This window comes from Triturus cristatus, chromosome 1_2, assembly GCF_964204655.1.
Source record: "Triturus cristatus chromosome 1_2, aTriCri1.1, whole genome shotgun sequence".
Lineage (NCBI taxonomy): Eukaryota > Metazoa > Chordata > Amphibia > Caudata > Salamandridae > Triturus > Triturus cristatus.
This window is the reverse complement of record NC_140580.1, coordinates 1111555459-1111582529: the sequence shown is the minus strand read 5'-3', so window position 1 is coordinate 1111582529 and position 27071 is coordinate 1111555459. Positions and strand designations below refer to the sequence as shown.

The 27071-nt window shown below is 45.4% G+C and overlaps 1 protein-coding gene across 1 annotated transcript in view; it reads right to left on the bottom strand.

Annotated features, from left to right (window-relative positions):
- The window catches only part of ADGRD2 (adhesion G protein-coupled receptor D2), a 493199-nt gene that overhangs the window by 273268 nt on the left and 192860 nt on the right, over nucleotides 1-27071 (bottom strand). The window contains exons 11-14 of the mRNA XM_085613752.1: nucleotides 19760-19880; nucleotides 7796-7901; nucleotides 5021-5082; nucleotides 3358-3484 (exon numbers count right to left, since the gene is read on the bottom strand). Coding sequence (XP_085469878.1) covers nucleotides 3358-3484; nucleotides 5021-5082; nucleotides 7796-7901; nucleotides 19760-19880 — 416 coding nt within the window. The remainder of the gene's footprint in view (nucleotides 1-3357; nucleotides 3485-5020; nucleotides 5083-7795; nucleotides 7902-19759; nucleotides 19881-27071) is intronic.

Below are 27071 nucleotides of genomic sequence, written 5' to 3'. Positions count from 1 at the left end.
AATACTGGAAGAGTTGTCATCCATACCAATATTCAATAACTACTTTTGCATAATAAATGTTAATTGTGACAGGGCCCTAGCACTTACCCTCACTGTGAAACAGTGTAAGTGCTCTTGAGATGGTGGCCGACAATTTTCACCAATGGTAATTCAGTGCCATGCACCAATATTACATTATGCTGTTATACAAAAAATCATTTACAGTAGTATTTGCAACAATATTTGCAGAACGTTGACCTTTCTTGGGCCCTTTATTGACATTTGTGAAGGAGGCAGGTGTTTACCACTTGTACTTGGAAAGTGGTACTTTGATGTGGCATTGTTCTGGCTGTTTTTAGGTGTTGTTGATTGAAAAACATTTTGACTGATGCAACTTTGTGTCGTCAGTGGTAAATCAAGGCACTGCCTTCTCCAAACACATTTATCCACCATGACATGAAAACAGGATTCTGGAAGTGGTAATGTGTGACAAGAATGTTTATGCACATTTGTAGAGTAGCATTTTGTCCCAGAGGTTATATCTTCTGTTGTTTTTTGGACTGCTATATATGTTTGTGCTTCGTTATTGTAATGTGATTTTGTTGAGTTGTAATGTGGTTGTTGTGTTATGTTCTTTTTTGATGTTTTATTGTGACCTGTTCCCAATTATGTTTTAATTGTGTTGTTAAGTTGCTTTGTGTGTTTTATTGAGTATGATCAGTTGTTTACTTTAGATGTGTCAACAAATGTTGCTATATTTCCGCTAAAAGCAACACATTTTTAGAAAGCTCCATTGACAAGCAGTTAAGTGTGTCCAGGTTGGTAAAATAGCTCTGCACCGATTCTTCAATTACGTTAGAAATCAGCAAGAGCGAAACTGTGACAGACTTGGATGGAAACTTAGCCCTTGCACTGCTCACTTTATGCGCTCCAAGTGCTGCACGAGCATGTTGTTAGTTTCTGTGCACAGCTCAAGACTGGGACACTCACCTCCTTAATTATTGTGCACATGTCTGCTGTCACTCAGAGGAGTGTTCTTCAAGTCACTTGAGTGTATCACATTAAGGGCGGAAGTGGGTCTGCAGAATTTGGCATGGATGGAAAACTTGAACTTCCTCACTTGCCAAATGAATGCCATGAAGTCCAAGAAAGGGACATGACAACCCTCATAAGAAACCTCATAAGAAACCCTGTCCAATATTGACAAGAAGTTTTTTCAATCCTTTGTGGCCTATTTGGGACCCTCTTAACTTGACACCTTCCACGTGTATACGGTTTTGTGCAGGGGGTGGCATTTTGGTTACTGGCAGAACAGAATCTTTCCATGGGCAGTCAAAAAGGGGACTTAGGGCCCGATTACTACTTCAGCTGTAAGGGAACCGCCATCGCTGTTCAGTGGTCTGACCGAGCACCCTCTTTCTTAGTGGTCCTACTACCCAATTATGAAGTTAGTGGGAACAGCGCATCCAGACCACCGCCTCTGCTGATATCAGAGAAGCAGAAGCGGCCCATGGAGGTGGTGCAGGTATTTTTCCTGCGGTGTGAATTATGATCTACCTTTCTGAGATCTTTTTCAATGGCGGCGACACCCCCACACGAGAGTCAGTGGAAAGGCAGGTAATGGGGGAAAAAACTGCCTCCAGGGCGAATGTGCCCATGTGAAATGTAACAGGTGCTCATGTTTTGTGCTGGGTGTGTGCACTGTTTTTCTTGTGCAAGGAAGCAGTGCACCTGACTGGCTGGAGGCAGTGTAGCATGGCCGGCAATAGCTTCAGGCTCCTCATCAGAGCCGAAGTGTATCGCCACCATGACTCCGCCGCCCTTGTTTTCGGCCCCATGGACCACAACCCCAGGATCCCGGCTGTGCCATTAAATGAGAGGGGGGCCACACCGTCGCCCTCCTATAGCTAATAATGGCCCTGGGACCCTATCCCCCAGGGCCGGCTCCAGCTATGTCCCTATAGGACATATTGATTTAGGGAAAACTGTGTTTTCTCTTGCTTGGCTAGTGCAATTTTATTGCTCTGGCCAAGCGAGAGCAAACACTAAATCTGCTCCCAGTGGGTGGAAGCATTAATAATGCTCTTGCCCGCTGGGAGCTGACTTTTTATCTGTTAGATGAAAAAACTGCTCCTGTCCATAGGGAGCAGCATTTTTAGCTGGTCTCTGGGGGTGGGAGCAATGCTGGCTCCTGCTGGAGGCGGGGAGCCAGCTGGGGCTGTGGGGGTACTGGGGCTCCCCCCACAGCCTACAACAAAGAGGCAGTGGGTGCCCTGGGTGGGCTCCAGGACACCCACTATTTACTGGCCAGGACCCTGGGGTACATAGGACCACTATTAGCCCGGGAAGGGGGGGTGCTTGCTTGCAAAGCCGCACTGTAACTGCTGAATCTCTGTGGTTTTGTGTGTGTAAATTGTGAACCTAACTATAACGTCCCTGTAACCTTTGTATTTTTGTGAATATAGATATCAGTAGGTGAGATGTTATTTATTTAGCAAAAACCACGTATGAGTACAATATTTTAATACATATATATTTGTGTGTGTATATATTTCCAAACAATGAGGGTCAATTCCAGGTGCGCTCTCTGCGGGAGCTAGCGAAGGGCTAAACCCTAAAGCCCTAGGGCAATTCCCAAAGTACAAAGTACGCTGCGCTCAGTGATTCCTGTATTCCAATTTTAATTTAGAACATCACTACTCCAACGCGTTTCGACCTCACAGGGTCTGTTTCACGGTGAGTTGGTCTGGTTTTATTTTTATTCTCTCTCCATCCTATGCCCATTATGATGCATGATGGGAGTTGTAGTTTTCGCATTAGATTACTGCAGGTGGAGGAAGCGGCTGCTAATAAAGCAGAGTCCGAATTGTTGCAACAACTCGGACTCTGCTTTATTACAAAGAAAAACAACAGCTAGAGTAATAACAATAGCGGACCATTTTGTGGTCGTTCTGATCTCAGCTGCTCAACAAAGGGATCAATTAGTGGGTTAATTTCTCAAGAAGAGAGCCAGGGGTTTGGTGATAGGCAGAATCAAGTGTTAGGAAAAATAGAACAGTGCTATCATCTGATAATAATAAAGTAGCTAAAACCTATAAGAAACCTTTTTCAGTAAATAACTGATTAATCAGAATGTTGTGGTTGAATGCTACAAATGGTTCAATTCCATGTTGAAATCATGACACTCTAACATTCTTTAATTATTAGGCCATAATCTGTTGAACTTTGTGAAACTCATGAGGTATACTTCTAGTGCTCCACAGCTTTCAATGTAAATCTTTGGAAAACTCAAAGAAGAGATAGGTGGTGGAAAATTATTAGGCCATGCACAGACGGCACCTGCCCCACCTGGTATCCAAAACATATGTTGATGCTTACCTGAACCTCGTATACTTGCAAGAGGATTGCAAAGTTGGTGGTGTGATTGCAGAAGCAGGATGTATAGTCTGACACAGACTTCAGAACAGTGCAGCCAAGTGTAGACCACATGCCTCCAGTTTCCGGGCTTTCAAGAGGGAACAGAACATGATAGTAAAAACCAAGGACTACAAACAGATGTGTGTCATAAAAAGTGTCCTTAAATACGTCCTGAATGTCAGAAGCTTGCTATTCGCTCCCATACTCCCCTGAAATATGATGTACGCCAAACTTTCTGAAGCTGGAAAGGTTTATCCTTCTCATCCTGTTCAGTGACAGGAGGAGGCTTTCATCAGATTATCTCAGACAGTTACTAGGAGTGTTAGGGAATGACATCATGCACCATTTGAAGGACTGATATAATCATCGGATTGACACCTTGCACCACCAACAGCCTCCTATTTGCAGCTGAGAGTTTTGGGGAAAATGAGGTGCAAACAACAGAAAGTAAACAGAAGTCTTAGAATAGTATTTACTAAGTCCATGTCACAGGCTTTATGACTTCTGAGACCAAGAATTCCAAGAGGGCATCACCACCTACATCTTACTATGCCCAACTGATACAACAGCAACAAATTCAGGTGGCATATTTTCCTACCTTTAAAAAGTAATTCAATCAGTATGTATAGTGTAATTTTAAGTTGGTGCTAAATCCTTGAATGAATAAAATCAAGGCCTGTTTTTTTTTTTTTTTAAATCAACATTGCAATGTATTATTTTAATATAACAGGAGCAGACTGGGCCCACGCCCTCAGAGCCAACTAACCGACACTCACAGGGTCACCATTTACCATGGAACAGAACTACCTATCCACCTTCAACAATTTTGATATCAGAGTGCGTGAAAAACTTGGCCCCCATGAATAAGATCTGACACTCAAAAGCTCACGCTCAAGCATGCTGGTACATGGAGGAACCAAGAAACTCCAAGCGCTATTGCAAGCAACTGGAAAGGAGATGGAGAACCAGCGGAGACAACACCTCCAGAGGCAGCTACAAATCTGCACTCAGAAAGCACCACTCACAGATCCAAAAAGCCAGGAAAGTGGCCCTTGTGATCAGACCCTTGTGATCAGACTCTAATCCTGCACCAGCTCCTGCAAATAACTCTTCTATATCGTCAACGAACGAATCAGCCTGACACCCGCCACCAATACCATCATTCCCTGACAGATCCTCTGCGATGACCTTTCAGACTTTTTCCACAACAAAATTCTTAAAATCTACTCCAGCTTTGCACCTCAACCCACCATAGAGGACTTTGTCACACAAACCCCCACCAACATCAGGAGCACCCACTTCTTAGCAAACTGGACCCCCTTTACCACAGATGACAGCACCGGAATCATGCAGACCATCTACTCAGGGTCCCCCTCAGACCCCTGCCTTCACCATATGTATAACCTGGGAAGCAAACTGATCAGTACCAACCTCATCACCATCATCAATCTTCCATCTTTTGCGGATACTTCCCGGACCAATGGAAACACGCGGGGGTTAACGCTCTGCTGGAGAAACCCTCAAACATATGACCCGAGTACTGCACAAAGCTCTCAGCAGCAGGTGCATGAAAAGCCTGAGCTAAATTTCTAATAGTGTTTGACAGAGAGAAGACACTACATACCTGATGCTGAAGTTCCAGAAGACACAGACTGGTTGAACTCGATGTTCATGGTGTTGTGGACTCTGCAGTGCATGAGATAGAGAAAGAAATTAAAGCATGGTGAGGAACATGATATCTTAATATAGGTGAAACGTCTCTTTCGTAATAATACATGTTTCTAAACCAATGCCTGGCATTTTTAAGGTACTTTATCCTGTATCGTATCACAGGATGGGTTGCATCTCTTGTGTGTGACCATCTCTAGTACCTATGAACCTCAGTGGTCCAGGGACGTTTATGCCACTTTTCAAGCTCAAGTACTTCTGACAGAAGAATATATCAATGCTTGTGCTGCCCAGTCTACAATAAACATTGGGTGTTCTCCTTTTTTTGTGAAGTAGGTGTTCCCTCCTTTGCATGAACGGTCCCTAAGCAATGGGACAACGCCTTCATCTATGTGCCTGCACCATGTTATATGGTCCTTGGCCTCCCTCCAAAGGCAAATCAGTTGGGCAACTACCAAGTCATTGACAGTGAAGCAGGAGCCAGTGGTTGGCCGTAACCCCAACCGCAAACAGCCAATAAGAAGATGCTTTAAATGAAAGAGAATACCCAGACTCAAACGTACTCCATGAGGTTCAAGGGCACAAGTGTGGCCGTCTAGGAGGCGGCGATAAAGATCTGATGCTAAATCACAAATGTCCTACACATCAAAGCTCCATGGCCTTCTGGAGCCCTACCCATCAATGAGCAGCGAAGCTATCCTTCATGGAAAATGATCAGTTTCTGAATGAATATAATTACAGGTGGTAAAAAATTGAGATAGCCTTCATATTATTTCCATTGAGAAGCCAAGGCTATCAATGGAATACACTTGGTGACCAAGGATGATCGAGAGGCAGCTGTGTGTAAAAAAAAAAAAAGTACTGGATGTAATTCTGCTCACACCACTGTATATTTTCATACTTTCTGGCACATCACATTAAGTTTATTAGGAAAAACGTCTGAGCCTATGCAATTATTCTAAGTTGCGTAGTTGAGATTCCGTTTGGGTACACCTCCTATCGTGAGAGCATAGGAACACCATGAATGAACAGAACACAAAAGTATTTTTTGTTGTTGCGAAATGCATCATTCCAAAGTCAACGTGAGGATGCATTTCATACTAAAACATAGCGCAAAATCCTGGATCAACATTTCGCATAGAAATTTCCATAAAGAAATGTATGCACAATTTGTGCAGGTCTTTTTTTTGCCTGCATTTCATGTCTCTAGATTAAACAATTATTCTTTATAGCAGCAAGCACCGTAAGTAGCATTTTATTATTTTTACTTTATTTTAATATTGTATTTATTTTATGTACCCACCACCCATCTTGCAGAGATCAAAATCTCAGCCCAGATTTTCACCTTTTTATTTTGAATCAGCTTTCACATGCAACCTAACATGTTTCAGCCGATAATTTGCTTAGATGTGCACATTCTTCAAGGTTCAAAAATTCCGAATGTAAATTTCATGGTAGTCTTCTTGTAGATCTATAAATATTCTTATTTCTTTTTCTCTCCACAAAAGAATTTTGTTTCCAGTTCTCGACATTAACCATATATATACGACTGAGGAGTATGTGCTGGACAGGCTGACTTTCTATCATCATAAGGGAGATATGGGGTGAAAAACTTTTCAAATTCTGATTTTGAGAAACTGGATTTGGGAATTGCTATCCTAAATTCAACTTTCGGAATCATAAATGTAATTATGACTGTAAATATTATTGTGTGTCAGACCTTAACATCCTCGGGCATAATTCTCAAAGCCATTAGTACATCTAAGCAAAAGGGTCAATTCACACCAGTGTAATATTACCCGACTATGGTGCAATATTACTCAAGATAATTATTTGTCAGGGGTGGGAAAGTAGTGTTTAAGGGCACAGGCCTCTTAGAAAGTTTGTGAATACACAAAATCTCAAGTATGTGAGTATCCATTGACTTTTTTTCAACCTTTTCAAAATGATGGGAGATTTGCTCCTCTCAACTATAGGAGTACATCTCTTTAAAGAGTAACAAAGGGATTGGTCTGGATTTAAATAAGGGGAGCGACCATGGAGTTATTCTAATCCCCATGCAGAAAAAAAGGAAAAAGTGCCATTGCACAAATCGGATGACATTTCTCCATGTACCTTTATTCATTCTGCACAGATTGCAAACCCAAACTCATGAAAGGTTTTACATGACCATGTCTGGACGCCTGGTTTCATGCAGATGTACATTTAAACTCTAGATATGAAATTCTGCATCCATGACAAGTGCTAAACCTAAGGTTGCAAATTTACAATTCTTTTGTGAATCAGGCCTGGTGAATATGCATTGTTTGAAATCATATCCATTGCCCAGGGACAATTTTAAGCAGCAAATAGCATGGATGTCATGATAGGCTGTTACAGGTACATCAATATTTTGTTAACCACATTAATATGTATGGTCACATCAATAGGTATATGTGCTTGTAGTCAGTACTCCCAGATTGTGGGCCAGATAAACTGTAATTGACCCATGCCTCAGTTTCTTTGTCCATGTAAGTTCTTTTTCAACAAACCCGGAGTGCGTGCTCATGTGAAAAAAGTCAGTCAAGATCCCTGCAAATAAGACATTGCTCTAATTTTGTGATATTTTCATGGAATTTGTTTGGGGGGAAATTATGGAATTTCATCCACCCCTAGTTTTAATAATTATTTTCACTCTAATCAGACCTAGGTCCTTCCTATCAAACTCTAATAAGAGAAAAGTCAGTCATACCTCGGTTTTGTGCCAGAGATTGTAGTACACGGGTGTGCTCAGCTCTTCATTATCGATAAGCATCGTTGAAGAGATGATGGCGGATCCCACTTGTGTGCTGATGTACCTGGTGAAAAGTAGGAATATGTGTTCAAACATCGGGTGCATTCAGGAGCACAGCATCAGTATCAACAGTGCCATAAAAAGGAGTTTAAAAAGAGTAGACATAGTTGGTATTTTTCACAAAATGAAGGGATTTTTCAGTAAGAAAAGAAATCAATATGAAAAAGACAAGAGAATGTGTACCTTTTGAATGATGCATGCAATCCATTTCTAATTCACTCAAAGAAACTCTCAGTTTAGGGAGAGCTTACAAGTTGGATGCCAAATTATAAGTGGCCCAGCATTCCCGTATCTAGGTTTCCCTATGTGAGGTGTTAAGATCTGATGTCACTTCTGGTGATGTCACTTCCTGTGATGCCGCACCTTGATGTCATGCATTGTGATGTCACCTGCTGTGATGTCACAAGTCATGAAGTCACTGGCATACTGCTTACTTGGTTAGTCCCCCACTTCTTTTTTAATGACTTGTGCCCTGCACACCGCCACACCATGCTCAAAGCTGGTGGTAAATAGGACCGGATTTCCACACGGAATTGAGATTTCCCAGCAGACTTTGACCTGGAAAAAGAGAGGATCCAGATGATATTTCCCCATTCCTTAAGGATTACCTTGTTGGGTTTACCAGCGGGGTGGCCAATTGGAAACTGTAATTAATGCCACACAGTCTCCCCACACATACAAGGCATTAACTATACTCTGGTGTTTCAGTAGTAGCAAGAGGAGTGATGTTTGCAATGGCTTTACGACAAGGCGAGTCAGTGCCTTATTAATGAGTGCCACCGTTCACACACTTTCTCTGGCTCTACATGCTGTTAGAAAAATTCACAGATTTAAAAAGCCTGAAAAAAGTGTGCAACATCACACAGCGGGGAGTTATGTGAAAATCCAATGGTCTCTCATGATGGTTGTTTTTCATAGGAGGCTGCTAAACGCTTTACACCTTTGTATCATTTTATTTACACGTCACCAAGGGAGCAAAGTGCAAAAATTGCAAGGCTTTAGATAAAAGAGTGATAAAGGGCCCTCACATGTTATTAAGAGTGTTCCGACTACTGCTCAGGGCCACAAATTGACAACTCTTGGTTGCCATTCACTCTCTTCATTCAGTCTCAGACCCTGCACATCAAACACACTAAAGGTGATGGGGTGATGCTTGCAATACGACTAAGCACTGGGAATTGCTTGGGGTGGTATTAACCCATCTCAGTTTGGACCCATCCATGTGCAAATCAGTCTTGACCCTGCTCCAATAGGAACAGTCCATCCTGAACTGCCCTCGTCCAGCTCGTTCTCTAGTGCCCGAAGTCTCGGAGTCCTTGGACAGTGAGGAATGAGCAGGAGTTGCCTGGCTGCTGTTGTGTTTCCACACAACCATGTGATGCTCGAGGGCAGACCTGAGAGAGCGCGAGGGAAGCAAGTTAAGCCCCCTCCACCTGGGGCAGGACACCTACCTACAGGAACAGGGACTTGGTGACATCACCTGGGGCATCTTCGGGCATGGCGAGGAATCTTTACCCATCTTTGCAAAGGACGAGGCTTCCCACCATCACCTGATGGTGCAGGCAGGCAGGGCTTTTTTGAGCCGGGTCCTGCCGGTGCTCAGCACCAGCAGTCCTAAAAAGCAGTTACCAAGATGGGTCCTGATTACGCCAAATCAGTCTTCCCTAATTATTCTACTAAGTTACGACTGATGGTCTTTTAGTTGTTTGCTAAAAGTGGTAGATGGGAGCAAAAAAAGTCATGGTTATACTTTCAAATGTAGTCATACTCTAAAGGACCACAGACTCCGAATTCCAATTTTGTGGATTTATTATAAGGCCAAAAATAATTGTATGTAAACACACCTGAGTATAAGAGTATACAGATACATGAAAATCAATACAGAGCCAATTTTACGAATATAGGGGCATATTATCAAGCCAGGCGATACAACTATCGCCGCTTTAGCGGCAGAAAACTGCAGCTAAAAGGGCGATAATGGGCTTGATAATATGCTCTATGGAATTCCAATTAAAGCCCATGTTAGACGTCCTTCACATTTAACATGGGCTTCAATTGGAATTCCATAGAGCATATTATCAAGCCCATTATCGCAGTTTTAGCTGCAGTTTTCTGCCGCTAAAGCGGCGATCATTTTATCGCTTGGCTTGATAATATGCCCCATAGTTCCTCAGGCATAAAAGGCACAATATGATGAACATCAAAATACAGCAAAGAATAGAAGCTGAGTCGCGTTCTCTTTTCATCTGGGAGGCAAACAAAACAAAGAACAATCATCTTTCCCTACACTGCTCTAATCGAGGGTCCTACCTAATTTCTCTTATATCATTTCCCAAAGGTGTCAGCACGTGTTGACTTCCTAAGAAGTACTCATGTCAAATTAGTTTCCTAGCTTAAGGCTGTGGAGCTCACTCTAATATGCTCTTTGTCCTCCGAGAATCAGCAGAAGTCTCTAGACTCTGTCCCTGCACATCATATCAAAAACAGACAAAGTTCATCCCCCAATGTATTATGTGGTAAACTTCTCTATTGTATCATTTCAGTAACTTTCCAGTAGCTTTAATTAATTCTTCATCTTCCAGTGGCCTTGGTTCCCAGACAGGCCAGGCACAAAAGGAGTTCTCCCTTCTCGCCTTCCAGTCTTCCTCAAAGACATTCCGGGTATCTCCTTAAATCTAAGAATAACAAGGCTGAAATCCTGCACCTGCAGTAGGATGAGAACACGCTACTTTTGAGTGCAAAAGAGATTCATTTAATTAATGTTTTGAGCGGCCAAGGAGAATCTAAACTATCAACAGCTTTACAATTTTGGGCCTACAATTCAGGCTTAAACTAAACATGGTTACATTGCACGAATATGATTTCATCCTGTTCATTATACATACAGGAATTCTGAATGTTTCTAATACATGTAAAATCTTATTTGAATGTGCACACTGCATTTCAATGTGAAGATAACGTTGGTTAAATGCATCTTAATAATCGTAAAACACTGCAACCGATAAAAATACATGTGAGTGCGTTTAAACCATGAGTATGATGCACCCATATTTTTTAGAGTGCTGTAAGCGCTGTATCAGTTCACCCGTCTTATGACTAGTGTCATAACACCACCATTCTATCCTCTCACAATTTCTCCTTGGAGAAGAGACCGACCTAAACAGAAGCTGTAGTTTGCCGTCCCTGTCTAAATTTTTCTAACCCTTTAAGGTGCAGATAATGACTGTCCTGTGGTCGTTCTAACTGCTGCTCTCGCCTTTTCATGGAATTTTCATGATGTCGTGCTTTCTGCCACTTGTAAGCTTTGATGGCTCCCAGTAGTACAATTATACAAATGACAGCTATTATGATAGGTTTCAAGATGTATCCCATTATCGCTTGTCCCAGACTTCCAAACCAGCTTCCAACCAGCTTCAAATCCTTCACCAATTTGTTCCCAGAGTCCATCAGCAGCCAAATCCTGCAAATCTTGATGTATTTCTGAAATGTTACTAATGTACTTTCGTATATCCCGACTATTGTCAGGAATATACGTGTAAACTTTCAATAATTTACAGACTCCTCCGGCTTTTGCTAGTAACACATCTAAAGCAAGACGATCTTGAAGGACCATAGCCCTTATCGAAACCATCTCTCCATCTACAAGCAATAGAATCTGGGCCGTATTTATAGAGAGCTTGTCCACCAGAGTTGCCAACCTTCTGATTTTAACATCATTCAAAATTACACCCACACTAGGCATCATGGCTCCGACTATATCCCCAACTATTTCTCCTGCACTTACACCACGTTTTCCTCTGTGAGATCTTTTCCCTTCTAAAGGCCACAAATCTTCCACATGAAAGATTTTGGGGAACACCACAGCCAGATAACATGTGCCATAAACATTCTTAGGCAGCGTTACATAAGTATTTGTTCCGCACACAAAATACACATTCAGCACTATGGTTATTTTATCCATGAGTGCCTTTCTAATTGACTCCTCAATCAACAAAATGTGTTCACAATCATTCTCACCCACAAATATCATAAAATGTTGATGGGTGTCTAATGCACAGTTTTCCTTTTTGCTTAAAGTCCAAAGCTATAGGACCTGAACTTCCTTGTGCCTTATGATCTAATTCTTCTGGTGTCCATGGAATGACTTTATGCTTTGGATCTGGTCTAAAGGTCTGCCTATGCCGATCTTCTATCTGATGCACACATTTCTTTTCAATTTCTGTTAGCATGCAGGTCAAATTGTGATTATGGGCATATGATGTCTCTAAGGTAATAGTAGGCACGAAATACTTAGACATCCGCTCTACTTCCTTATAGTAATCATATGTGTTCAAGTACTTAACAACTGGAACTTCTGAGAGTACCACATCATAATTCGAGAAGTAGTACTCAAAATGTGCCTTACTATAAAACATGCTCAACAACACACTACATGTAATACCATATGTCACAGGTAAGTGATGGTATTGAATGCCTTCTTCTACTGATGCAGGCAATTGCATACACACATAACAGTCTTTTGCTTCCATCTTATCGACATATTCATACAACAAACGAGCATATGCATTCAGCTTGAAATCACCTTTGGATAAGTCTACATGTAACTTCCAACTAGTCTCCCTGATCATTTCTCTATCTTTTGCGGATGCACCCCCTTCCAAATCTGTGACAGGTGGGGCAAGTGTCGCCTGTTCCCCCTTCCCTACGGCATTTTGAGATTCAACTAACAATGTAACAATCACCACAGTTAAGACAATAAGCACCACAACAATAAGGGTAACAATTATGCACTTTTTCTTCTGTTCCGAATTGTTAGACTCCATTTTGAAACACTGTTGGTATCTTGAGGTACAAACGAAATCAACAAAGTCTCTTTTCTTTGCTTTATCCTGTTATTTGCAATGTCTCTATTATTCTTTATCCATTTGATTGTAGCAATATATAGTCCAATTAACACTAAACCTATTGTAGAGATGTAGTCAGCCCTACCCCTCAGTTCTTCTTCTATTGAACGTCCCTAAATGTAAATCTTCTTCCACTTGGGCCTAGGTTATCTTTTTTCTAAAGCCTAATGAGTTCTTATTTCACAGTTCAAGCTTCATCATTAATGATATTAGATCCAAGCACAGTAAGAACAAGTTGCAGAATCTCCGCACAAATTTCTCCCAGTTCTTGTGCAGTGGGGTGTCGACCGAAGGTAGGGAAATTAGCCTGGTTAAGGATCAGAAATCGTAACCCACTCAGCCTTGGTGGATCGGAGACGGTCAGTGTTAAGATTCCAAAAGCCTCAACTCCAGGTACCAGCAACTGAATATCAATCGATAGGGTGTCCCCTCCATAACTCACTGTGCCAGTCCCCAACCTCCCGGAGTTCTTCGGTCTCTGCATCTGCAGCCAGGTATGTCCACTCAGGAAATGCGTACTTTTGAGACGGTACCCTCTCCCTTCGGGATCGTCTTAGACCATCTGGTCTCTCTTCGGCTTCACTTTGATCTGATTCAGACGTTTCAGGAATCGGAACGAGATTTTTCTCAGATGCAAGCCCTATTTTTAGCCTTTTTTTTCTTGTCGGACACTTTTCTGCTTCTGCACCTGTTCTCCTCTTTTCCTCTTGATCTGATCCTTCTGCACCAGGCCTTTCACTTTGCTCTGGTTCAAAGTTCACTTCTGCAATCTCGTCTATGTCATGTTCTGAACTCAACTCAGGAACGGCTTGATCTCTTCTATCTTGCTCAGTTGATTGTTCAGCCTCATCACCGAAGCTTACGATTTGACCTGTTCCTGCATCGTCTGTTGCATTTTCAATTGCACTTCTCGGAACAGGGGAGTTGTTTCCTCCGCAGGCTCTGGAACTCGATGAGTATGCGAAGCGTGAATACAATTTGGTAATCCCCCACACTTCACAGCTGTACTTGTGACCAGAATCACCTGGTAGGGTCCTCGCCAGTGTGCATCAAGGCAGCTCTTCCTCACGTGCTTTCGGACAAGCACCCAGTCACCAGGGTTGAGATCATGCAGCAGGTCTCTCGAGGTGGATGCAGTCTCAGCCTCGACCTGGTGGGACACAGAATTAACCGCATCAGCCAGTCCCCTACAATAATCCAATACCAAGTCAGCTGTGATGTTTATCAATGCTGTAGCTGGCACTGTAGGCAACCGCATAGCTCTTCCCATCAGTATCTCATGGGGAGAGAGCCCTGTCCTCCTATCGGGAGTACTACGCAAACTCATTAGCACCAAAGGCAGTGCATCTGGCCATTTCAGTGAAGTTGACGAACACACCTTCGACACCCTCATCTTGATTGTACCGTTTATATGCTTTACAAGACCAGAAGCCTCAGGCCTGTAACTACAGTGCAATCTCTGATCAATACTCAAAGCTGTACACAACAACTTCATGATTTCATTATGGAAGTGTGCTCCTCTATCTGTCTTCACCGAGGTCGGAAATCGGAACCGCGGTATCAGTTCTCTTAAGAGCAGTTTTGCCACTGTGAGACTGTCACATCTTGTAGTTGGATATGCCTCAACCCAATGTGAAAAGATACACACCACCACTAAAACATATCTCAACCTATTGCACCTCGGCATCTCAATAAAGTCCAAGTGTATCCAATTGAAAGGACCTCCTGATCTTCCAATGTGACTCATCGCCACCACAGTTCTTTCCAACATTCATTTGTTGACACGTAACACACCTGTGACACGTGTCACATGAGTATGATGCACCCATATAACTTAGAGTGCTGTAAGCGCTCTATCAGTCCCTATCGGGCTCTCCATTTTTGCTCTCACCCTCAGGACGGAAAAAAAACCCAACTCTGCAGCAGTGCCACCCTTCACTGCCTTTGAGGTAACCTCAAAGGGACTCGTTATAGTTCTTTCACAGTCTCATCATGTTGGAACTGAAGCATTTTCAATGTTATATACAAAGAAGCAATAGTTGCTGCTTATTTATCTTATGCAACTAACAACCATTGACAAAGCCAATAGTCCTGGCTTGTTGTAGGTATAAAGCTACTTGTTGTATTATATCTAAGGATTCAATTATAGAAGCAGCAAAATACCAGGCATGCGGCACACTATGCTAAGCACATACTCTTAGCTCGGGTGTTTTCAAGCCATGCCCTTAGTTACATCGGCCACGCCCCTACTAGAGACCCCACAGTGTTTTCTTTCCACTTAAAGCCCTGCAGGCAGGGTTCTTGTGCCTCAGGTCTGATCTCCCTCTGTTAAAATAGACATATTCTCTGTAAACCGCTCTCTTTATAAGGAGGTCCCTGCTTTATCAAGTTGCTAAAGTGAAGCAAACCCTTCTCTGTGACTTACCAGTCAAACGTCAGCTTCCATACAACGCACTCTCGAGTTCAGCAATAGTCATAACCTTGTGATGCTTTAGTATATATCGCCCTCTGGTGTTCACTTTACACCCATTATTCTATTCAACAAATAGAAGACATCCTGCAAGAATTGAGGATGTACAATTGATTTAGAGTGATAATTGTTTTAATCCCACATCTGAGCAGAGTCACGTCACCCAGTGGAACTAGTTCTAATAAATGTGTAATATAGCAAAACACAAAATGGCATCTAGCTCATGGGTCCCACCTGGAGCTGGTGACAGCTGTGACACAGTGGTGTTAAATGTGCGGTCAGCATTTTAGCACACTTAGGCCTTGATTCTGAGTTTATGGGAATCCAAGTGGTTTTTATCCTTTCTGATAAATATTGACATCCCGGACTATGTTATTTATCGAGTGCTATAAGGAGCACCTGTCACTAGTTTTTGTGGAATAACATTAGGCCATAATTGGCGTAGTTTTAGGAATTTTCACGACACACTTCTTACGCATAACGTTTAAAAAGTACGCCATTATGCCACTACACCACTTCGCGTAATTACACACCATTCGCTGTAACAGTTTACTGTGAATGGCACAATTCACTGTCATTTGCAGTAAAAACGCACAAAAAGAACACAACACGAGAGGCTGTTATTCATGGTGCTCTTCCTTAAATACCTCCTTGTACCAAAAACTGATGCAACCCTGCGTTTTGCAGTAAAATATAGAGTGAAATGACAGATTTGCATGTCGCATAATTACAAGTCATTTTTTGTAATTTTTGCCATCATGTCAGGTTATTAAACTACAACAAATAACACGAACTACCCACGCGCCTAAATGACGTGGATTTCGGTCCTTACTGCATCAAGAATGTGCGTGGTAGAGTATATATCATACACTTTTTCCCTGTGAACTTCTGGCAAGTTTAACCTCCTGAAAATAAACTAAGGGTTAAATATTTAGCATACCTGCTAATTACTGGATGTAGTAATTGGTAGCGAGCTCGTCATTCTGACAACTTCACAAACAAGGTTTACGCAGGAAGTAGGAAAACACCAGTCCACTCGTAAGCATGGCCCTACACTTTTGTGCTATATAAACTGATGTAGTTGTGCCGCCGTTTTAATTGTAGTGATGCCTACATCACAAACTCAGCACAAAGCATTATGTTAGCACACTCTGACACAGGCATGAAGTGCATTCGAGGTGTTTGCAAAAAATATTCCCAACACATAAACATTAACGCTAACAGCCGGCAAAGTATGTTTCATAATTCCGTTTGCAAAATTACAGTTGCAGGCCACACCTCAGGTAAACAATGTGTCCAATCAGGGGAAAAAAGCTGGCATTGGAGCCCAGGTTAACACCATCGATCTGTGGCAACAACTCGATTGACCGAAATGCAAGCGTAATTTCTTAAACGTGGGTCCCAATGACACTACTCTAAAAGTCATTTTGCATTAACAGAAAGTGAGGCATCCACACATCTTTATCAAGCTCCTCTTCCTTCCTGAAGACTCCTCCCTGAGCTTGGTCCAGCCCTTCATTGCATTGGATTTGGATTTTGAAGCACAAACATCAGTGGAATTTTACTTGTTCGTAAAATTAAGTAAGTTCAGTTCAAAATGTTTGTGTTGGCAGGCACCACTATGTTTGTCCCTTTTTTCCCCCTTGTTTTTCATTTTTTTTGTGGCTGATAGCCTGGAGTTTACATTAGGAAAGGTGCAGGGAGGTCCTATGAGATTAAAGGATAGTGGACAATGGGCTTGAAGTTAATACAATGTACACATTGTTCTTGTGGTTTTATGAATCTGTCCAGATTTATCTTCATTCTGTGGTTTGTTTTACTTTTTTAAGACTACGGCCTGATTTACATTTTGGCGGACAGGGAACTCCATCGCAATGGCAGTGGTGTTCCCTCCCCGCCTACATAATGGTCCACCCGCCCAATTGAAATGCAGGCAGGCCATAGGTTTGATGACTGCGTAGGCATCTGCATCTCCACCGTGATTAAACCCCTCTGACAGCCCTGTGGAGCAAGGGTCGTCGGAGGCAGACCTCCAATTCCACCCACCTAATTTAGATGGGCTGAATTCGAGATCTGTTTTCATTGCCTGTCACAGCCAGAAAAGCCCTGCGGAAAGGGGCAGTGAACACGGCTAACTGCTCCACTAGCCTTGGCAGAGGACTCGCTTATGGCGAGGGGAGCATTTTCCTCTTTATTTTTCAAAAAGAAAATCCTGCTTTGGAGTTTTGTTTTTTAAAAGAAAAAAGAAAACAGTTTGGTGCAGGGCTCTGTCATGTTGACCACTTTTAAATATTGAGGTCTCACAGCAAGGTCACTTCAGGATGTACGTGCAGGCACATGTTTCTATCCATGGACCACTTACTCATGGGTCAATGCTTGTGACTCAGGAGTCACAAGACGTTACAAGAAAAAACGGTGCCACACCCAGACGTGAAGGTCTGTTTGTAAGGATCATTCCAATCATAATGACCTAGAGTGAGCCGGCATTGTCATGTGTGAAAGCGCACAGTAGTGCAGGGCTCTGCTTGTAATTAGTAGATTGTAGGGGTCTGCTTTATTGTTAGCAAACACCTCCTTCACCACACAATCCCTTCTCTTTCTCTGTGGTTTGTTTCCTCAATGTGGGCACTACACACACTTTTCTACTCAGAAATGCAAAAATCATTTACTATGTGGTTATTAATATGTTTACATTTTCTAAACATTAAAAATATTTGATTTGATTGACATAGCTGCATGGTTGGATTACATGTGTACACATTTATTGTATTCAGTGATTTCACTAATAAATTATGTTAGCCCAAATGAGCTCTGGGTTAACCATTGTTCTCTAAGACAACAAAACAAATGCGGCAAAGGTTGGTGAGAAATTGCCTACACTTACACTCAGGCTAGTTTAATCTCCAGACCTGTCCCAAGATTAACTCAAAAACTTCCCTGGTGGTGGCTTCTATTGGCCAGACAACTGCACACACTGACTCATATGTACAGTCCATGAGCCCGATTAACAAAGCCATTCATGGCCATAAGTGTCCATATACGGGCAAAAATGGCTACATTTATGCCAGCCAGGAATTCATAATACGACTTATAGTAAGTTTTAACACTTTTACTAATTAGGTTTTCTCCTCCGTAAGTGCAGAGAAATCCACAGTAGTAAATCCCATGGAAGGGTTGACGGGTGGGGGAACAACATGTGGCTAACCTTGTTAGATTTGCAAAATCATGCATGTGTGGACATTCCCAAACTGACACGTGACCTTTTTCTGTCTTGGAAATGGTCACACAATTACTCCAGAAACAGTGTGAAGAAGCTCCCCTTTCAAGATGGCCCCTGAAATGGCAGGGCGGTTAAGGGGAGGGATTTTTCCACAAAACAATGGTTTCCCTGCAGACAAAAAAGATAAAAACGAAAATAAATTGCTTTTGCACATTTGGCTGGGCTACCCACTGTGCAGCCTAAAAACCTTGGTGCTTATTTTTGAGCCTCTTTCATCATTTTCTTGATGTACTGGTGGCGTAAATAATGCGCCACGTTGCGCCGTATTTGTAAGATAACGCATTTAGGCAGATGCGTCACATTGTAAAGACCTGCACCACATTATACCTGCATTAGGTATTATGTATGCAGGGTTGGCGTTCCCACCCAACAAAGCCTCATAGGAGTGGCGCAGTGAAATCTATCAGATTTTAATCCGTCACTCCTATGATGCCTCTGCGTCAAATACTTATGCCTTCCTCATAGCAGCCATAAGGGTGATGCAGTGCTATGTGTATAGGCCTGCCTCATGCATTGCTGGAGTTGTGTCATGCTTGCGACACAACTCCAGCAATGCATGACTTTTGCACCGACAGATATGTCAGGATTCCTGAGTTATCTGTCATTCCTTGCGACATGGAGCACCATACATTAAATATGGCGCATCCATTGTGCTGCAAGGAGGGTGTAACGTTTGCATCGCTGTTTTGTCACAGCAATGCAACAGTTTTCATAAATGAGGCCCTTTCACAGGGCAGGCCCTATCGTACCTCTGAAAACCTGCACCTGGGGTGGCTTTCCAGGAATACCATTACACCTGTTTTTTGGAATTGTTACAGAGTGTAAAAGTACCTTCAGAGAAATATAACTCCACCCAAACTTGTAATAATCTTTAGTTTGTGGATCGGGACCCACGTATTTCGTCTTCTCCATTGCTCTCTATTGCTACTTGGTCTCTGTTTCTCCACTGAACCTCTTATCGCTCTATGTGCAGATATAGTACACATATAGTCCACATGGTGAAAATGCATCTCTCCCATTATAGGGCCACAAGCCCTCCTGTGCCATGTAAACCCATTGTCCATCATTTGACCATAGCATAGAACTGACACCAGTGGACACAAATGCAGGAACTTGAGAATTGGCACACGGCATTGCAAGCAAAGAGAAAAAATTAAATGCTTCTCGGACCAACACAAATAACACCTGCTCACAATTCTTTTACTCACTTCTGGCCTCCATCTGAAACTGAAGAGTCCTGGCTAATGGTGTTGCTATTGGCAGTTCCAATGAAGTGCTGAAAGGATCCGTAGTCATACCAGGTGTTGATTACTGTGACTTTTTTAGGCCCTAAATAAAGTAGTAAAAAATGCTTTCAGAATGTCGAATTTACGTGCGTCGTGACCACAAGCAATGGTTAAACTTGACAAGCCCCCATGCGCAAAGAAAGATGCCCCATCCCTTCTGATGAACTCTATAAGAACTAACTTTTGCAAAGGATCTATGCCGGCATGGTATCAAGCACAAACTATAGATTTTAGATTTTCTACCCATAATTTTGGTACATTACATCTCCTGCCAAAGTTCAGAGTAGAATGAATCTCCTTTAGACGTATCCACCAGTGGGTCAGACATTAATCTGCCAAAGTGGGTGAATTTGCCACTGCATAAACCATTGGTGGAGAAACACTATGGCTGAGGCTCCTTCGTTGGCAGTCTTTGCTAGCAGATTTTCAGCCATCAAATATGAGAAATGTAACTGCCCCCACACAATGAGATTACATTGTCGGTGATCCATATCTACTATCCATAACACATTGGGGGGGATGCTTGATTCTCCCTATTCAAGGGACACCATAGTGACCTTTCAGGAAGTTTCTCCACCATCTCGCATGATGGTGTTTTCTCCTACTTTTGTAATCTTGCTATTTTACCACATTGCTCGTTTCTATGGTTATTTCTAGGACTTCCTTAATCTTTAGAGTATCGTACCATAGACAAAAACAAAGCATGATAAATCGATGCAGGCAATGAGTCAATGAACCAGTATCACTTGAAAGGAGTAGTTTCTTTTCTGTAACTCCAGTTCTGTAGTAGGGGTATCTCTGTTATAGTCATAATCTAGTGAATAGTCACGCCCATGTGCGTGGACCCCGGAGCAATAAAAAATAATCTCTAAAAGGTGACAAATCATGCAGACCTGCATACACCTTTAAGAGAGAATTTAATTTAAATACAGATAATGCAGCCTATACCCACAGGCTACACTGTCCAGTACTTCAACTAGAATTCCACCAACATCCACAAACAGCCCTGCCTGTCTAGTTTTTCTCCACAAAGGAAAACACCCTGCCTCTACCAGCAAAAGCCTCTGGAATGATAGAGAGGAAGGAGAGGACAGACAAGCCCCATAGGCTGCCATTATGTGGCTTGGAACAGGATACTGTGCCTTTAAGAAAACTTTCCAGTTTTCCAGAACTTTCCCCAGTATCCCAGAATGCCCAGCAGGTCCCATTTACTTTCAGTTCTTTTTGAAGGCGTAGCACGCCAGACCTGTAGCATTCTACATATGAATAAGTATCTCTCCACCGGGGAGGAGGGCGGGCGCTTATGACTATAACAGAGATACCCCTACTACAGAACTGGAGTTACAGAAAAGAAACTACTCCTTCTGTAGTAGGGGATCTCTGTGTATAGTCATAATCTAGTGAATAGAATGGCAAGCCCATCCCCACACAACAAAAGCGGTGGAGAACCCACAAGACACTACCACTACTGTGCGAACAGATTTCGCAGCGAAGCCTGCCCAACCTGAGCATCTGCCCTGGCATCCGTGTCCAGACAGTAATGCGCAGCAAAGGTATGGACCGACTTCCAAGTGGCCGCCTTGCAGATTTCCGCAATCGGAACATTACGCAGCAAAGCCGTCGTGGCAGCTTTGCCCCTGGTGGAATGAGCCTTAGGTTTACCCCCTAAGGTCTTATTAGCCTTTTGATAACACAATTGAATGCAGGACACAATCCAACGAGAAATGGACTGCTTAGAGGTCGCAAGACCCGTCCTGACTGAGCCATAGTTAACAAACAATTGGTCAGACCTACGAATATCCTTGGTCTTATCCAGATAAAATTTCAACACCCTCCGAACATCCAGGGAATGGAGAGACCTTTCCGCTGGCGACGAGGGATTCTGAAAGAACGTAGGTAAAGTTATGGTCTGGTTGACATGAAAATCAGAGATAACCTTAGGAAGAAATTTAGGGTGAGTACGCATCACAACCTTAGCAGCATGAAATACAGTATAAGGTTCTTGACAACATAATGCCTGAAGTTCACTCACCCTGCGGGCAGATGTAATGGCCACTAGGAACGCCGCCTTCCAGGATAGGTGCTGCAATGAAGCCTTGTGAATGGGTTCAAAAGGCTCCTTCATCAGTCTGGACAGCACCACATTCAAGTCCCAGGAAGGCGAGGGAAGTCTGACGGGAGGAAACACTTTCTTCAAGCCTTCCAAAAAATCCTTGACCACAGGGATCTGAAAGAAGGAAGTCTGTGAAGGGCATTTCCTGTAAGCAGTCAAAGCAGCCAGATGAACCTTAATGGAATGGAAATTAAGGCCAGACTGCGCCAGATGTAAAAGGTATGGAAGGATGACATCTTCCGTACATGTCGTCGGATCAAAGTTCTTGGACTTACACCAGATACAGAACCTCTTCCACTTGTAAGCATAGGATGTTCTAGTGGAAGGTCGCTTAGACTCCTTCAGAATGTCCATACAATCGTCTGGTAGATTCAGATGGCCATATTGCACTATTTCAGGAGCCATGCCGCCAAACTCAAAGACGAGAGGTTGGGGTGCACCATCCGCCCCCCGAACTTCGTGAGAAGGTCCGGCCTGCACGGCAACCGCATGTGAGGAAGGAGAGACCGGTGAAGAAGGTCCGTGAACCACCACTGCCTGGGCCACTCCGGGGCGATCAGGATCATCCGCGCCCTGGACTGGGACAACTTGATGAGCACCGCCGGAATCAGGGGAATGGGTGGAAAAGCGTACAGAAAGCTGTTCGACCAATCGATCCATAGCGCATTCCCCAGCGTCCCCCGCTGGTAGTACCTGGATGCGAAGTCTCGGCATTTGCTGTTTTCAGCGGTGGCGAACAGATCTACGTCTGGAGTCCCCCACCTTGCGAAGACTTCTCCTAGTACTTCGTCGTTTATGACCCATTCGTGGTTTTCCTGAATCAGCCTGCTCAAGGCGTCCGCCTGAGCATTCTGCACCCCTGGCAGATGCGTGGCCGTAATCGTCAGTCCTCTGGCCAGCAGCCAGCGCCAGATCGCCTGCGCCTCCTGCGACAGAGTGCGCGATCTCGACCCCCCCTGCTTGTTGAGATAATACATCGTGGTTGTATTGTCCGTCTGTATCAGCAGCGAGTTGGTCTGGAAGGACGGAAGGAAGGCCTTCAGTGCCAGGAAGACAGATCTGAGTTCCAGGAAATTGATGTGGTACGTCGCTTCCAAAGCAGACCACTTCCCCTGAATCTGCAAGTCCCCGGAATGCGCTCCCCAGCCCTGGAGAGACGCATCCGTCACGACACTCGTCGTGGGAATGTCCTTGTGGAAGGGAACCCCCTTGAGGAGGTTTTCCGCCGAACACCACCACTTCAGAGACTGAAGAGCATGCAGCGACAGGCGTATCTTGTCGTCCCAAGAGCCTGTCCTCTGATCCCACTGATCCTCCAAACACTCCTGCAGTGGTCTCATGTGCAGCCGAGCGTGAGGCGTGAGGAAGATACAGGAGGCCTTCGATCCCAGTAGAGACGACACCTTCCGCACTGTTGTCGATGGAGCAGTCCTGAGGTCCTGAGCCTTCCGAAGGAGTGATAACCGTCTCTCCTCCGAAGGAGACACGCTTGCTGACCGCGTATCGATGGAGGCCCCCAGGTACTGTATGCACTGGACCGGAGTCGTGACCGACTTGGACATGTTGACGTGTAACCCCAGCTTGTGCAAGAGCTCGCACGTCCATCGGAAGTGTTCTTGCGCTTCCGCGAAGGATGATGCCTTGATCAGCCAATCGTCCAGATACGGGTAGACAAACACCTTGTTCTTCCGCAGGTGTGCCGCCACCACCGCCATGCACTTCGAAAAAGTCCTGGGCGCAGATTTTAGCCCGAATGGCAGTACTGTGTATTGATAGTGATTGGCGCCGACTTGGAATCGCAGGAACTTCCTGTGCTTCCTCGCTATGGGCACATGGAAGTACGCATCCTGTAGATCTATGGCACAGAGCCAGTCTCCCCGTTGCAGCTGAGGGTAAATCTGGTGCAACGAAAGCATACGGAACTTCTCTCTGCGAATCCATTTGTTTGCCTGCCTCAAATCCAGAATGGGCCTGAACTCGTTCTTGTCCTTCTTGCGAACGAGGAAGAACCGAGAGTACAGACCTCTTCCCCTTTGAGACAGAGGTACCTCTTCTACCGCCTTTTTTCTCAACAAGATGTCTGCCTCCGCCTGGAGCTCTCTCAGCTGGAATCGAGAGCTGACCGGCGGAATCGCTGGAGGCGGGCTGATAAACCGAAGACTGTATCCATTGCAAACAATATTCAGCACCCACTTGTCCTGAGTAATTTTTCTCCACTCTGCCGGAAAAAATTGAATGCTTCCCCCCATTGGAGTGGGTAACGGTTGAGGGGGAAGTAACCGCTCAGGGCCGAGACCCGGCCGGGCCCTTGGTTGTGGTAGTAGCCTGCTGGCCTCCTCTACCCCTCTGGCATTTCTGGAAGGGCTTGCGGAACTGCTGCTGTTGTGGCTGCTGCTGTCCCGAGCCCTGCCCTCGCCCTCTGCCCGACGATCCGAACCTCCTTTGGAACGGGCGCTTCTTTTTCTCGGCCTTCTCCAACCCGACGGCCGTCAGGGTTTCCGCTTCAGCCTTCATGCGGGCCATCTCATCGTCCGCATGCTTCCCGAACAGGGTTTCCCCCGAGAAGGGCAGGTTGGCCACTCTTTGCTGCGCCTCTGGCTTGAGGGACGTCAGGCGCAACCACGAATGACGCCGCTGGTGGACGCCGTGACAGTAGGCGTGGGCGGCCAATAAAGCTACGTCCGCCACTGCGCTGATCGTTTGATTCGACACCAGCATGCCTTCGCGCACCGTCTCCAAGAAGTCCTCCTTCTTGTCCCGTGGCAGGAGGTCTGCATATTGCTGCAGGGACTCCCACAGGGCCCAGTCGTAACGGCCCAACAAAGCCCCTGCACTCGCCACCTTCATGGTGGTGGCGGCGGTGCCACACACCTTCCTGCCCGCAGAATCCAGCCAGCGGCTTTCTTTGTCGGGTGGAACCGTGGAGGCCGGGGCGGTCGCATGTTGTTTTCTTGCCGCCGTCACGATCACCGAATCCGGCTTCGGGTCCACTCTCAGAAATGACGGATCCGACTCCGGGGCCCTGTACTTTTTCATGAGCCTGGAAGGAGCGGCCTTCGTCGTCGCGGGAGTAAGGAACAGCTCCAAGGTGGGTTCCACCAGTCCTGGTACCAAAGGCAGTAGGGGGCGAGACAGGTGTTTTTTATGAAGCGTCTCGAATATCACGGACGTCGTGGGTGTTGGAACCGTCACCGTGATACCCAACTTTGCAGCCCCTCGCAACAGCACCTCTTGGAAAGACACCAGGTCGTCCACCGGAGACACCCTCGTCCCCGGGGAGTCCGACAGCGTCGGGGAAAGGCCTCTGTCCGAGGAGCGCGTGCGCGACCTGGACCTATACCTCCTACGGCGTCGTCTTGAGTCCGACGAAGACCGTCCACGGCTCCGTGATCTTCTCCTCCTGTGAGAGCGGGAGCGCGACCTCTTCGGCTTCGGCCTGTCCACCGGTCTCGCTGGTCCAGGCGACCGTGGGTGTCGTGGTTTCGGGGTCCCCTGCGGCGGAGTCGGGTACCGTGGAAGGGAAACCGACCGCGGAGGAACCGGCGGCGGCCCCACAGGGGTGCGTGGCAGCGACAGAGGCTGGGGCGGCGGAGGCAGCGCCCACGGCCGAGGTGGTGGTGGTGGAGGTGGCGGCGGTGGAGGTGGCGGTGGAGGTGGCGGTGGAGGTGGTGGTGGTGGCGGTGGAGGCGGCGTCGGCGGGAGAGGAGGAGGCGACGGAGGCATCCGCGGCGGCGTATACACCACCGAGTACACCGATCCCGGTGACTCTCTCTTCCTCGACGTCGATCTACTCCTCGACGTCGATCTTCTCCTCGACGTCGATCGTCGCCTCGACGCCGACCTGCGCCTCGACGGCGATCTGCGCCTCGACGGCGATCTGCGCCTCGACGGCGACCTGTGCCTCGACGCCGATCTTCTCCTCGGCGGCGATCTTCGCCTTGACGGCGATCTTCGCCTCGACGGCGACCTTCGCCTCGACGGCGACCTTCGCCTCGACAGCGACCTCAAGCGTCTCGACGTCGATCTCCTTCTCCTCTTCATCGACGGCGAGCTGCGATCCCTCGACGGCGAATGCCGATGTAGTCGACGGCGGCCTATTCACGTCCCTCGACGGCGATCGTCGACGCCGCTTCTCCCCAGGGCCCTGGGGGGACGGCGAACAGACGGTGGTCATCCACCTCGACGTCGCCGTCGACGCCCTCGACGTCGACGGGGAGTGGGAGCGCTTACTGGTCTTCCTGCCCCTGGGGAGCCCCCCAGAGGCCTCAGTATGGGCCAAATCAGCCCCTCCAGACCCACCTGGTGCCTTCAGTCTTCGTTCCTCCAGAACTTGAAGCCTGATCTTCATTCTGTCCCTCAGGGTCCTTGCAGAGAACGAGTGGCAGATGGTACAGCTTTCAGGCACGTGGGACTGGGGAAGGCAACCTATGCACACCTCGTGTGGATCAGTTTTAGCCTTCTTTCGACCACATTCCGGGCACTTGTCGAACAAGCCAGGCATGTTGACAGTACCAGCTACTAAACACAAGAAAAAATGACAAAAATTGCCAAAATCTCAATTAAACCCTTGAAAGGGGAGAGCTCAATGCTCCAGGGTCCTGCTAGCAGGAGCCAGAAAAAAGAACTGAAAGTAAATGGGACCTGCTGGGCATTCTGGGATACTGGGGAAAGTTCTGGAAAACTGGAAAGTTTTCTTAAAGGCACAGTATCCTGTTCCAAGCCACATCATGGCAGCCTATGGGGCTTGTCTGTCCTCTCCTTCCTCTCTATCATTCCAGAGGCTTTTGCTGGTAGAGGCAGGGTGTTTTCCTTTGTGGAGAAAAACTAGACAGGCAGGGCTGTTTGTGGATGTTGGTGGAATTCTAGTTGAAGTACTGGACAGTGTAGCCTGTGGGTATAGGCTGCATTATCTGTCTTTAAATTAAATTCTCTCTTAAAGGTGTATGCAGGTCTGCATGATTTGTCACCTTTTAGAGATTATTTTTTATTGCTCCGGGGTCCACGCACATGGGCGGGACTATTCACTAGATTATGACTATACACAGAGATCCCCTACTACAGAAGAAATGGTTCTCAAAAGAACGATCACTGTTAGAGGAGAAGTCAGATAACGCGGGGACT